Source organism: Pseudonaja textilis, chromosome 2, assembly GCF_049901715.1.
Source record: "Pseudonaja textilis isolate UNSWEBS1 chromosome 2, rPseTex1.2, whole genome shotgun sequence".
Taxonomy (NCBI): Eukaryota; Metazoa; Chordata; class Lepidosauria; order Squamata; family Elapidae; genus Pseudonaja; species Pseudonaja textilis.
The window spans coordinates 122512826-122525901 of NC_141991.1; the positions used below are offsets into that span (position 1 = coordinate 122512826).

General features: G+C 40.5%; 1 protein-coding gene across 2 annotated transcripts in view; it reads left to right on the top strand.

Moving 5' to 3' along the window:
• Positions 1 to 12142, top strand: part of CRLF3 (cytokine receptor like factor 3) — a 31858-nt gene extending 19716 nt beyond the window's left edge. For both annotated transcript variants that reach the window (XM_026711173.2, XM_087925128.1), the window contains exons 6-8: positions 92 to 224; positions 7679 to 7791; positions 8946 to 12142. In XM_026711173.2, the coding sequence (XP_026566958.2) occupies positions 92 to 224; positions 7679 to 7791; positions 8946 to 9199 (500 nt within the window). In that variant the 3' untranslated portion in view covers positions 9200 to 12142. The remainder of the gene's footprint in view (positions 1 to 91; positions 225 to 7678; positions 7792 to 8945) is intronic.
• The last annotated feature ends 934 nt before the right edge of the window (positions 12143 to 13076 follow it).

Sequence of the window (13076 nt, forward strand, 5' to 3'; positions counted from 1 at the left end):
GGGTCAGAGAACGAAGAATATTATATTGTGTTTTGTAGTTTGTCCAAACTAGGCCGGGCCTCTGCATTACTGTTGCTTCTTCTTTCCTTAGAATGGACTCCAGGTATTGAGGGCTACAGCTTGAGCAGCCGAAGGAACATAGCCCTTCGAAACGATTCGCAAGCGGGTGGCATGCTGTATTCCAAGGCTCCAACTTATTGTTGTGGTCAGACGCTGACATTCCGGTAAGGAAAGATGGATCGATCAATTACCTGGTTGTATCTTCCCAAACTGAATTTTGATGGCATTGATGGCACTTAGACTCATATACCACTTCACAGTGCTTTTACAGCCCTCTCCAAGTGGTTTGCAGGGTCAGCCTATTGCCCCCAACAATCTGGGTCCTCATTTTACCGACGTCGGAAGGAGGGAAGGCTGAGTCAACCTTGAGCCTGGTGAGACTCGAACTGCCAAACCCCTGGCAGCTGGCAGTCAGCAGAAGTAGCCTGCAGGACTGCACTCTAACCACTGTGCCACCGCGGCTCCTCCTTTGATCTCTTCCTTTGTTGAGCTAGACTGTGTTCCAGTTACTCAGGGTTGACTCGCTAGGTGTCACTTCTGGTTTTTAATGCTCAAAACAAATGAAATCTAGACTGTAATATGAACATCGAAGGATTGTGTACAGGTAGCCCCATTCGAAGGGTGTCCATCCCACAGTGTATAGCTAAATGGTGCAGAAGTATGAAAGGATTTCCAGGAAAAAAAATTGCAGACTACAGGATTGAAGTGACACTGAGGGTGCAAATAAAGTTCCAAGTAGCCTCAACGACTCTCCGAAAAAGGGCTAATGACCACATGACTGCAAGGAATATAAATCCTTCCGTTCACCACCATTCAGTCAGAACTGAAGACGCTTCTTGGATGAGAGGTAAAATGTCTTCTAGTAAAACAAAGTCCAGTTGCCCCCTGAAAAAAAACAACACACATTTGGGACAGTCATGATCTGGACGACTGAGAATCTCCATAGGCATCTGGGAACAGAGTGAAAAGTGGAATCAGCCTAGACCTGTGTAGCCATAAGAATACTAAGTCCAAACCACCCCCACCACCCCCGTAGGCCAGACCATTGGCTGGAAAGATTCTTGTGCATAAACTTTTAGCAATAAACCAGTTTAATTGAATCTCCATATATAGGCCTGGTCTTTCCCACCAGGTGCCCTACTCTTTTAATCACTTCCCATGTTGCTGCTACTGCTTTTATAGCAGGGGTCTCCAAACTTGGCCACTTTAAGACTTATGACTTCAGTTCCCACAATTCCCCACCAGCCAGCATGGCACGGCTGGCTGAAGAATTCTGGAAGTCCATAAGTCTTAAAAGTTACCAAGCTTGAAGACTCCTGGCTTAGAGGTATTCAAAGCCCTCCATCCAGGGCACATAAAACTGGACGACTTTTTAAAGCTTATCTTTAAAAACCTACCTGATAACTTGACTGAATTTATTTTTCTACTTTAAAAAACGACCTAGAAAAATCCAGCTTTGGCTGAATTACAAGTCTAGCAGTCACCCAGCCACTGGGAGCCCAGCAACATCTGGAGGGTGACCAGTTTCTCCCTTCCTAGGTGGGTTCTTCTACTGTTGGGGAGCCTTTAATCACTTGAAATCAAAACATTCCTAGTTCAAGTGAAGTGCATTTCCTATTTCTGCGTGGAAAAAAGATAGGCTTCGTTTATTGGACATTTAGGTTTAGGGAGCCAGATTGTTCCAAGCTGGCCTATCTTTTGGTCTTAAATGTTGGCTTTCTCTGTTACTTGGCCTTGGGCTTCGTCCACCCCAAACTTTGTTTTCCAGCAAAGAGGAATGTCTGTCCTTGAATTCTCTAGATTTCCTTGGCCGGGCTTTTTCCTTCTCCTCCTCCTCCTCCTTTTCCCTGTGGACTTGATTATCTTTCTCCTCAAGGGTTGCTCTGCTCTTCTTTTGTGCTGGGGTTGACAGGATGTGTGTATGAAAAAGAGAGAAGCAATAACCTTTGCCAAACTGCAAAGAAACAATCAATATTCAACCGAGGGAAGAAAGTCTCTAGGGAAGCCAACGGGGTCACATTTCATTTCCAAATTGGGGGGAAATTATCAAAGGGCAATGCGAGAGAGTTGTGGAAAATGGCAAGAGAGATTTTTGTCACAACCTAAGCACAAGCAGGGCAGACATGTTGCTTTTATTGTGGGTCTTATTGGAAGAGAACCATCAATGAATTGAACCTCCTTTGTAATGACATAATTGCTTTTGGAAACTGGAAAACACTTTAAACTGCCCTCCTCCTAACCTTTTAGCCTAAGATTTTGTCTTTCAAAGCTTGGGTTGGAATTTAGAAGGGCTGTGTTTAGCTATTGGACTTACTAATATTGGATGCTTTGGTTTTGATTTGATTTCTATACTTTGTTTCTGCCAGACAAGCTTTTCTGGATAGATGTTGGGAAATGCCCAGTCAGGCAAGGAAAGGGGAATCAATCATTTTGCAGCTACAAGAGATCTAGGACTACCCTGTTCCAAGCTCTTATGAAATCTGATCTATCTGTTCCCAATGAAAGACAATCTTTGGGGAGATTCCTGTATTATAGGCAGAATACAATAGAAGAGTTTGCTTGAATTCTGCATGTGTAGCTCTAGTTATTTGTACTGCACAATAGGTGTGGGTGGGTGGGTGTAAGAGATTTTACTTAATTTTATATCATGGATATTCTATAAATGCAAATTCCCAAAAGAAAGATGTGCAAGCTTGATGGAGTCTGATTTGATATATGTTTTGATTTTATTTCTAGAAATATAATTTCTTCTGACTAAGAAAATCCACACAAATAAAATAATTATTTATTTAGAAGTCTAAACCTTGAAAAGAGGAGGAACATTCTGTAGCAAGGCTCAATAAACAAGCAAAACGATGAAGCGACTTGTAACAGCTTTGACATTTCAATAAGAAAGAAACGTTTAACGGGCCACAATGGTCTGTAGCCATTGCCACATACCTATGCTGCGGAGCAATTGATGGGTAAAAAGGGAGGTTGCAGAGGGCTGCGTGTTGTGTGGAGATGCATGCTGATTGGTTCTGACTTCCTACTGGGGTGGGGGAGGCAAGGCACATTCAAGCGGGAAATGTTAACATTTGCTATTGTATAAAAATAATTGCTGTGCAACCCACAAATGATAGCTGCTGTCATGCCCCTTTTGGAGTCTGAATCCGAGGAGGAATACGAACAGGGAGGGTGGCTCCATTGGCTGTGGAGGAAACTGGGGGAGGGCAAAGTCTGACTGGACAGAGCAGAGGAGAGATAGAACAAGGGACAGGGAGTTCAGAGGAAGACCCAGGCAGGGAGGAACAGAGAAAAGAGCAACGTGGGCTGCGTGGTTTACAGGGGAGGAAAGGGCCCTGATTCCCTTCATTAGCTACCCCTGGGAATGAGAGTTTAAAAGAAATGCATGCTGAGTGTGGCAACTGCTGGGAGCAAATGTGACTATATCCTGTGTTGTCTTTGCTTATCTGTGTTCCTGGCATCTTCTCAATCGTGTTGAGTTATTGCTGTGCTTTCACGCCTGGAATTCTTGCTCCTGCCTTGTTTGTCCAATTACTTCATTTTGCTTTGATTGGACTTATTATAATTACAGTTTTTGTTGACCACGTTTTGGACTTGATTCTTGGCAGCCAAAGGCTGTTCCTGGGAGAGTTTTTCTCCAGCCAGAACAGAAGATCGTGACAGCCTATGTGTCCTCGTATAGGGTGCCCTATTCTGTATTTCAGAGATTGCATTCAGTCATGATTCAACTTCACACATGTCTGGAGTTCCCTTCCCCATTCTGACTACTATGTAAGCTACCCGTGTTACTGGGAATCAAGCAATATCTAACTTCAATAAACAAATAGACGTATACATACGAGTATATGGTTTGCTGTTAGGTTGCCGTTTTATCCAGGGTTTGTGCTTTCTTGTAAACTTGCAAAACATTCTATTTTGAGCTTCTGTATCTGCAAGAAATTCCTGGATCGGAGCATAAGTTAATCCATATAACCACATGGCATTTCCATGAACTGCAGACATCCATCTAATAAAGATGCCGGGGTCACAGTTGGTAACCATTAGTTTCATGCTCTGCTTGGATACCTCCCAGAGACATCTAATCAGCTCCTTTTGGACATGAAACACTAGCCTAGAGGTTTATTCTCACAATGGACTGCTTATGTTCTTACCAGCTAGAGTTGTAATAAGAACTAAATGTAGCATCAAAGGGGAACATGTCAAGCTTAATGCAAAATTTCCACACCAAAATATATTGAAGTCCATGGTTAAAAACAGTCTTTTTGAAAAATGTATCAGTTAGCAGTGTATAATTAAGGATGAAACAACTGGAGATTGTAAATCTCAGTTTTTGCTTTTTTTTTTTACAAGTAACCTTCTCTTATGGATTGCTTCCAGATGTAAGAGATTCCTCCTCCCTCTCCCCCATTTTGTAACATTAGCCTTCAGCTGAGTCTCTTCCTGAAGAAAAGGAAGACTGGCTAAAATATTAGCAGGACAATATGGTTCCTGTTTTGAGGTCTATTCAAAATCGAGGGGAAGAATTAAGTTATTGCTGCCCGACCTGTACTCCTTAAAAACATGGGGGATGTTTTAACATTTCCCTGTTTCTGAAATAATTGTGCTTTCATTTTTGCTGGCACATGTACTGTATCTGCTTCGTTTGAAACACAAACTCTTATAAATGAGATGGTTTGTAAAATCAACCTGGATTTTTTCCCCCCCTTGTGTTGGAAGGAAAATCTGGTACAGGAGAAAGACACTGGAAATAAAATGGGGGCAGGCTGCAGAAAAGAAGGTCTCTGTTTATTTGGTAGCCAGAAACTTCAGTGACAGCAGCATGTCACTTGACAAAATGGGGTCGAGAGTAGGTGGGTTTGTATACATTCTTTGGGACTTTGTGATTGAGATGCTTGTTCCTGTGCAAGAACATGTCCTTCAGTATTCTGATGGCTGTTGCCAAATTCCTGTAGGGTCATGCAGGGGTCGTGGCTGGCTCTACAGGCAAAAGGGGAAATGCAAATCCCAATGTGTTTGTCTGAGCTAATCTTGTCTGCTTTGGCTGGACTAATTATATTGCTTATTTGGAGTCTCTTTGCTTATGAACAGATTGGCCCAGTCTTTCTGAATGGATACAAAATCTCCATTCCTAAAGACCAGCCTCTTCAAGCTTCTGCTTGAGGCTGCTTTCCTATGGCAGGAAGCCTTTGTTAAGCCTTTTCTCCATGTCTCCTTTGGGGCAAATATTCTATCCTGCCTCTTTTTAATATTAAGAATAAAGAATATTTTAATCTGGGGAGGGGGAACTTCCCTACACTTGTACAAATATACTGGCCAGAAGAAGCAGGCCATTTAAAGGTTCATTACTTTTCGGTTCTTATCTCCTACAGGGCAGATAACATAACCTTGTAAGGTTGAAAAAAAGACAATAAATTTCTAGCTCTCGCTCCTTTTTCCATTTTACTTCCTTTTCTTAGCAAGCAGGATTATCTCACATTTTATGGTTGCTACTTGATACAGGTAGTCCTCCACTTATAACAATTAATTTAGTCATGTGATCAAAATTTGGATGCTAGGCAACTGACATGTATTTATGACGGTTGCAGTGTCCTGGGGTCATGTGACCACTGTTTGCAACGTTCTGATAAGCAAAGTCAATGGGGAAGCCAGATTCACTAAACAGTTGTGTTACTAACTTAACAACTGTAGTGGTTCGCTTAACAACAATGGCAAGAAAGATCCTAAAATGGGGCAAAACTCACTTAAGAACTCTCTTGTTCAACAATAGAAATTTTGGGCTCAATTGTGGCCATAAATCAAGGACTATGTCTCAGGGTATCCTCAGAGTCATAACCATAAATTCCAAATGGTTAAATGAAACTTGGAAGATAACTCTTCCTGATTCCCCTTGTGTGTATATTCTGCTGTTCAGGCCATGACATCAACTTGTTTGAAATTTCTTCTCACATAGCAGATTTCTGCTTAGTATGGTACTTCCGACTGCTACCATTATTAATATAATGGAGAGCCTTTGTGCAACTGTGGGTTGTGCACCAATTACACCCTTTCCTGGACCAAAGGTCCCTAATCACAGTCACTCATGCCCCAGTCACTTCCCGTCTTGATTATTGCAACGCGCTCTACATGGGGCTGCCCTTGTAGAACATCCGGAAGCTCCAGTTGGTGCAAAATGCAGCTGCCCACATGGTTTTGTGCAGATCCCGGTGTGCACATGTTTCATCCCTCCTGTGGGAGCTGCATTGGTTGCTGATTTGCTTCCGGGTGCAATTCAAGGCGCTAGTTGTCACCTTTAAAGCCCTTCATGGCTTGGGACCAGGTTATCTGAGGGACCGTCTCTTGCTGGTCACAGCTACCCAACCCATTAGAGTGGGGAGGCAGGTCCCATCCCTGAGGGAGATACACCTGGTGGGACCCAGAAGAAGGGCCTTCTCCGTGGTGTCTCCCTCTCTCTGGAACATCTATCCCCCAGAGATTGGAATGGCCCCCACTCTTAATACTCTTCTGGAAGGCACTGAAGACCTGGCTCTGCCAGCGGGCCTGGGGAACCCAGAGCAGGATGGAGCCCATCAAGTGGCTCATGTGATCTGCTGTCGTTGGGGCGGGGGGTGGGGTGGGAGTTGGGGGTGATTTCTTAAATTTATTTTTTCCCAGATTTTGTTCTATTATACTTTATTAATTTATTTGATTCTTTTTGTTAGTTTTTGTTGTTTTTTATTTTAAATATGGTTTTACATTTGGTAAGCTGCCTCGAGTCGCCATGGGCAAATAGACGGTAATATAAATCAATCAATCGATCAATCAATCAAATAAATAAGAGCACCCGAACACATTCTCTGTTCTGGAGATTCTGACAATAAATGCTTATTTGGTTACTAATGAAAATTACTTTGAGCTTGTTTAAATAATGAAAAAGTGGGACATCTGTTCATAAATAAATAAATAAGTGGAGGAATGTTTAGTCTGAAAGTGGTACCCTGTAGAGAAAACTGAACAATTTTCCAAAGGAATGGTTTCAGGATAATTAGTTCTATCGGGAAAACCAACAAACTGCGTCACGACAGCAAATATCTTATTAATTAATGCTGGCAAGCAGAATGTTGCTTCTCCCAATATGACTGGAAGAAGTAACTGTATGGCAAATAGCTAGATAATAGGTGAGATCATTCATCTAGCTGTATTGTTCAGAGCATCAGGCATGGTTCGCTAACATCACTGGCAGATATTTTCACTAACACTTGCTCTAATGTATCATTTTAGCTAAAGAGGCCACTGATCCAATGAAGGCCTTTCCTTATGCAGAACGTGAGGGTGGTTGGTTTTCCCAATCCTAGAAATTTTCCATCTTTAAGAAAGATGAATTGAGGCAAACTGAAACTATCTCATCTACTAGACTAGTTTTCCCAAAGCTGGTAAGTGTAGTGAGCGTTGAAGACCGATATAGGTTGGGATTGTAGGATTCGGATTTCAGTATATGTGAGGAACACCAGATGGGAGAGAGCTGAATTGCAGATTCCTAGACTGTGAGATTTAAAGGAGGGCACATTTATCAAGGACGTGTTTTATATTAACATTTTCTTCTAAATATAACTGTCTTCCCCCTTTCTCTTCACAGAATTGAAACAGTTGGCCAGCCAGACAGGAAAGATAGTATTGGAGTTTGTGTTGAGCGGCTGAATGACTATGATTCTTTGCAACGGGATAGAGCTGTGTGCATTAGTACCAATGGTGAGTTGCAAAAAGATCTGATTTGGCCCACCTTCTGACCTGCAATCTCCACCTGTATCCTAAAGTACTGTTATTTTAAGACCTACTGTATATAGGATGACTGTATTATGACATGGAGGAATCCTAAATAGGTGATAAAAATAATAAATGTGATTTTCCAAGATTGCTAAGCACTGCTTTTGGGGAAAGAGGCAGTCAAAACACGGATGTCCATATCCTAGCAGGCTTCTAATTTTCAAAAGCCTGACTGGGCTAGAGCAAAGGTTCACAACTAACCCCTTCAGTACTTATCATAATGATGATGACAGTGTTATCCATTCAGTCGTGTCTGACTCTTTGCAAGGATCTCCACATCTTTTGACCTTGCACTATTTCTTGGAGTTTTTCTATGCTCTGGCTGATGTCAGCCTTGATGGTGTCCAACCCTCGTCTTCTTTGATGGCCTTGTTTTCTCTTAACATCATAATAATACATCCTTCTTTTCATTTGTCAGGGGGGAAATTATAAAGATCAGTAAATCCTAAGTTTTATGTGTCATTAAGCTTCTGTACAGAGAACGTAGCCCTTGACCTCAAAAACTTGGACAACCTTTTACAACATTATTTTAAAACATTTGCCATACCACTTGTAAATGAGAATTGTGAACTGAGAAAATAATTTTCCCTCTTTTCTTGCTGCCAGTATGGTAAATGAGTATCATTGATGTGTGTGTCAGACATTATGTAGAATAGTGTGGGAATCCTAACTATTTTGGAGGCAATGAGCACTCTTATAAAATGGTCTTTCTTGGGAAGTTTAACCATTAATAACTGTATTGGTCAGGAGACCAACTAATGAGAATGTTCTGCTACTATATCTAGTTCCCCAGGACAGTTTCCACCATTCACTTTTGATTTGGGGAGTTGGATATGAAAGGGAAGAGACATATTTGGGGATAATGAAATTGGAAATGCCCCTTTGTTTTGCAAGCAAGCCAACTTAGGGTCTCTAGTGACAGGAATGTAATTTAATAAGGTATCCATCAAGCGTGTTGCAAATCATTACAGATGGTGAATTCAGGAAGCTCAGAAGTTACTTGATTTCCATGGGAAATTGAAAAAAAAAAAACTCTTTTGTGACCGGGTAGGTTCACCAGCATTTCTTATCTATTGCAGGAGCTGTTTTTGTTAACGGAAAAGAGATGACGAACCAGTTACCTGCAGTGACTTCAGGATCAGCTGTAACCTTCGACATGGAATCTGTGAATTTAGGCTCTTGCAATAATAATGGGGGGAACTTCAAACTCAGAGTGACAATTAGTTCCAACAACAGGGAAGTAGTCTTTGACTGGGTACTTGATCAATGCTGTGGCACTCTGTATTTTGGATGCTCCTTCTTGTATCCCGGCTGGAAAGTTTTGGTGTTCTAACTCTTAGACGGAGAAATAGTAGTTGTTTTCCAGTGTCGTCATTCAAAGGGTTTGGACTCCAATGACACAATTATTTGCTCATCCAGGCTGTTAAATCTGTGTGTCTTTGGTATATACCGCGGTTGGTTCAGTGAGCTGCTTGAGGCCACTTTTCTGTAAGATGAACATTACTTGAACTCTGTCTTCTCTACTGGATTCACCTGAAACATTGGTGAAACGCTGAGTAATCTGGAAGAGTTTATGTGAGGTGTTGTGTTTGCTATCGACATCATGCATTTTGAGTATTATTGTTTTTTTTAGAACAGCTCTCTCCATTTGGATGTTCTCCAGAGGGGCTGGACATGATCTTCCACAATCCCTAGTCAAGGACTTAGTGAAAGAGGGATTATAGGAGTTGTAGTCCACCTCTGGAGATCACCAAGAGAGAGTGTGGTTTTGGAAGAAAAGGGTAGAGATAATTCTGTTACTGTGGTCCTGCTATCAAGGCTTGGTTATGCTTTATTAAGTTTGCCTAAGTGTTATTCTTTGGCTCAGGGTTAATGGACCAAAACTGTATGTATGTTTTCCTGTTCATCAGAGTCTGGTACTGAAATGCTGTACTTCCACCTGTTTCTGCCAAAAGTTTTCTGTCCACTGGGCAATAAGGCTTTTTGGCCTCTACATTATCCTCTTCCTTCAGTGCCTTGCTATTTACTGCAGAAGAAATCTGAGCCGAGCTGTTCGTTTTGGCGAGCGATACCGATGTGCCTTAATTTGATGCTTCTGTTGAACAATATTGCACATGTGACAGAGAAAATTTCATTCATGGCATTTGTCTCTTCAGCAGGATTTTCCCGCTCCTCTGCACTCATTGCAGTGCCTTCTACAACTTATGCCTTTTTCAAGATAATATCACACAGTCCCAAAAAATATTCAGGGCGCAAATGTTTTAGACCTTTCCTGAACAACTTGTACGGAGCCTAGAGTTTTGTGTAGCAAGTCAATTATGTTCACCACGCCTGCCTTTATCTAGACTTGCGTTCAGATAAATTGTATAGAAACGGGTCAGGCCAACAGGGTATGCAAGCCAACTTGCAAACAAGGAGGTACCATATAGAAAAGAATGCATTGTAGAGATCTCTTGTCATGCTTTTTAGAATTTGGTTGACGTAACCAAGTTAGCAGATGAGCCAGGTACTAACTTTAAGCAGAGAGCAACAGCTAAAGCATTCTTGCTCTCAGCCTCTGCAGTTAATCACCATTTTGCTGTTTTGACTTGGGCAAGTAAAATCCCTCTTTTGGGGATCCCTCCTTTGTATGATTAAATTGCCTGCATGCCCATCTTCCATTCTTGGCAGCTGTTTCCTTGCAGCAGGGGTATCCCTATTAAGTAAGATTTGCAACCAGTTTCCTTCTTAAACTTTTAAGTCTTCGTTCCCGGGGCCAGAGGCTTTTGCTGGAGTCCTTAGCTGCCATAACCCCGTGTGAAAAGTAAGCAAAGAAAAAAACAGCTGATAAAAAGAAGAGCAAAATTCCTCCCTTCCTTTTTTATACGGTGGGATTGCCAGCTACGAGTTACTCTGGTTTGATCCCAAAATAAAAGCTGTCAACCAGTATTAATATTTGATTAATGGGGTAGTAGGTCTTTTGGTTCAGGAATATGTAACCTTATCTCATGGTCTGTTGCAATCTGATGTTTTCTAGATATATTTCACTTCATTTCCTGTTGGTTATCAGAATTATGGGATTGAAGTTTCAATATATCTGGAGGAAGGATTTGGGGGAAGGCTAATGGGATATTCTGTGGAGCAGAATCTAAATAAAGATGGTTAGTTTCCCCCTCCCCCTCCCGATCTCAAGATATTCTCTAAGAAGCCAGGATTTAAGGATTATAGAATCCTATCTCTGCCCCTCCCCGGTTTAAAATCAAGCCAAACCAAAATTCTTCTCTTGTAATCAGATAAATCATCACTTGCCTGATGTTCATGTGAATATAGACTGGGGAAGGATATTAATGTATTAACATTCCTCTTTTAGTAATGTCAAATGCAAACCAGATCATCCATATACTTTTTACCTCTCATTATTGATCTCTGTGAAAATGTATCTGACATAAAACAAAACTGGTACAAAAAAAAACGAATGAGATACTTTAGTTCACCTTTAGCTTTGTATGTTCATTATATAATAGTAGGTAGAAAGTTCCCCCTTCTTTTTAGAATGCTACATATAAATCAGAATTTGCAAAGGTATTCAGACATGTATGTATGCAGTTTCCTCTTCTTGAAGGATTGCCACAGGACATTTGCAATCCCATGTATACCATACAAAATGCCTTTACTAAATAAGTAACTTCTTTATATCTGAAGACTTAATCCAAATGTTCTACTTTTAGAAGACCAAAAAAATGTAAATCAAATTTTAAAACAGCCGGATGCTATCCAGATGTCTGGATTGTAGTTCTTATCCTTCCCTTGGATAGAGTTTTTGAATATACCACAGACCTCTGTCTTGTATGAGGAAGGCATGCAGATGCTGAGTTAATAAGGAATTTTTTTCCCATTTCTGAAACTTTTGTAAAAGTTTTTTTTTGCTATAGAAATAGAAATTTGTTTCACCAGGAAAGACTGACTTGCTGCAGTTGGGGATGGAGGAGAAAGAGGAAATAGAGAGATTATATCTCTTGAGAGGGTAAAGTCTGTTTTTTTAAAGCTATAAAATAGGAAAGTTATTCAAAAGCTTACCTTGAACCTGATATGAGCAGCAAAAATTTTCAGAAGGAATTGAATCAGTATTTTAGAGCCATAAGAATTCTGAAAAATCAGACAGCATTATTCATATGAGGTGGCAATACTTGGAGGCAAAGCTAGCGCGGAATTATGTTTTGTATGCACTTGTATGTATTTACCTCAAGATACTTTGTATCATGACTTTTTAATAAAGATTTGACTTTATTGTACCCCACCTAGTTGTGGTGAAATCTTTTCTCTGGAGGTTCTCATTCATCCTGGTCAGGGTTGCATCAATGGTGCTTTTATTTTAAAGGCAAATGGATTTTCTGATTTAAAACAGAAAGTCCAGCTGCCTTTAAAATGAAAAAATACCTTTGAGTCTTTTCTGTGTTGATCTTCAGAGATACAACAGGAGATGAAAGCAAATAGAAGATAAAACAGTTGCTTAAAGCTAAGGAAAGGTTTCTTTGCAGGAAAATTTAGTTCTAAATTTAATCTATTATTTGTAAAAGCCTACAGTACCTTTTGATGGTGTCATGGCCCTCATTTCCAGGAATTTTGAAGCAGTTGTACACATGAACAGAGACGAGACTCAAAAGTTGTAAGATGGGATACAGAATAAATCTGATGTTTTTAGCATTTTTGGTAATGAGTCAATACAGCAACAAAATGAGCTTTTGTTTCTGTTCTGCGAAGACCCAAATTCTTTGAAAGTGTCTGATTGAAACTTCAGGTACAGAAAATTAGGAGCCATTCTTCAACATTGTAAGTCTTGCTTTCAATGGAAGCTCAGTAGACACCTGCCATCCTATTAAAAGTTTTAAAAGAAAAATTTAAATAATCAGAATTATTTACTTATTTTATTCAAAGTTTGAATACTGAAGAAGTTGCTTTTGGGAAGTAACTTAGCTCAATTTTGAAAATGTTCATTGCCTTTAGTACCAAAACAAGATACCAGTGTAGCAATTAGCAATATACAGAATAAGCCTTCAGGGCTTAGCAGTTTTATTCCCCAGAAACGTGGTGCTGAACATTGCATCAGCTCATAATGGAACATAAGAGAGTTTAGTAAATGTATGAACAGAGGTATACATATCTGCCAATTTATATCTCACACAGAAAAATTGCTCCTAGAAATAGCTGATCACCCCTCCTTAAATTAGGGC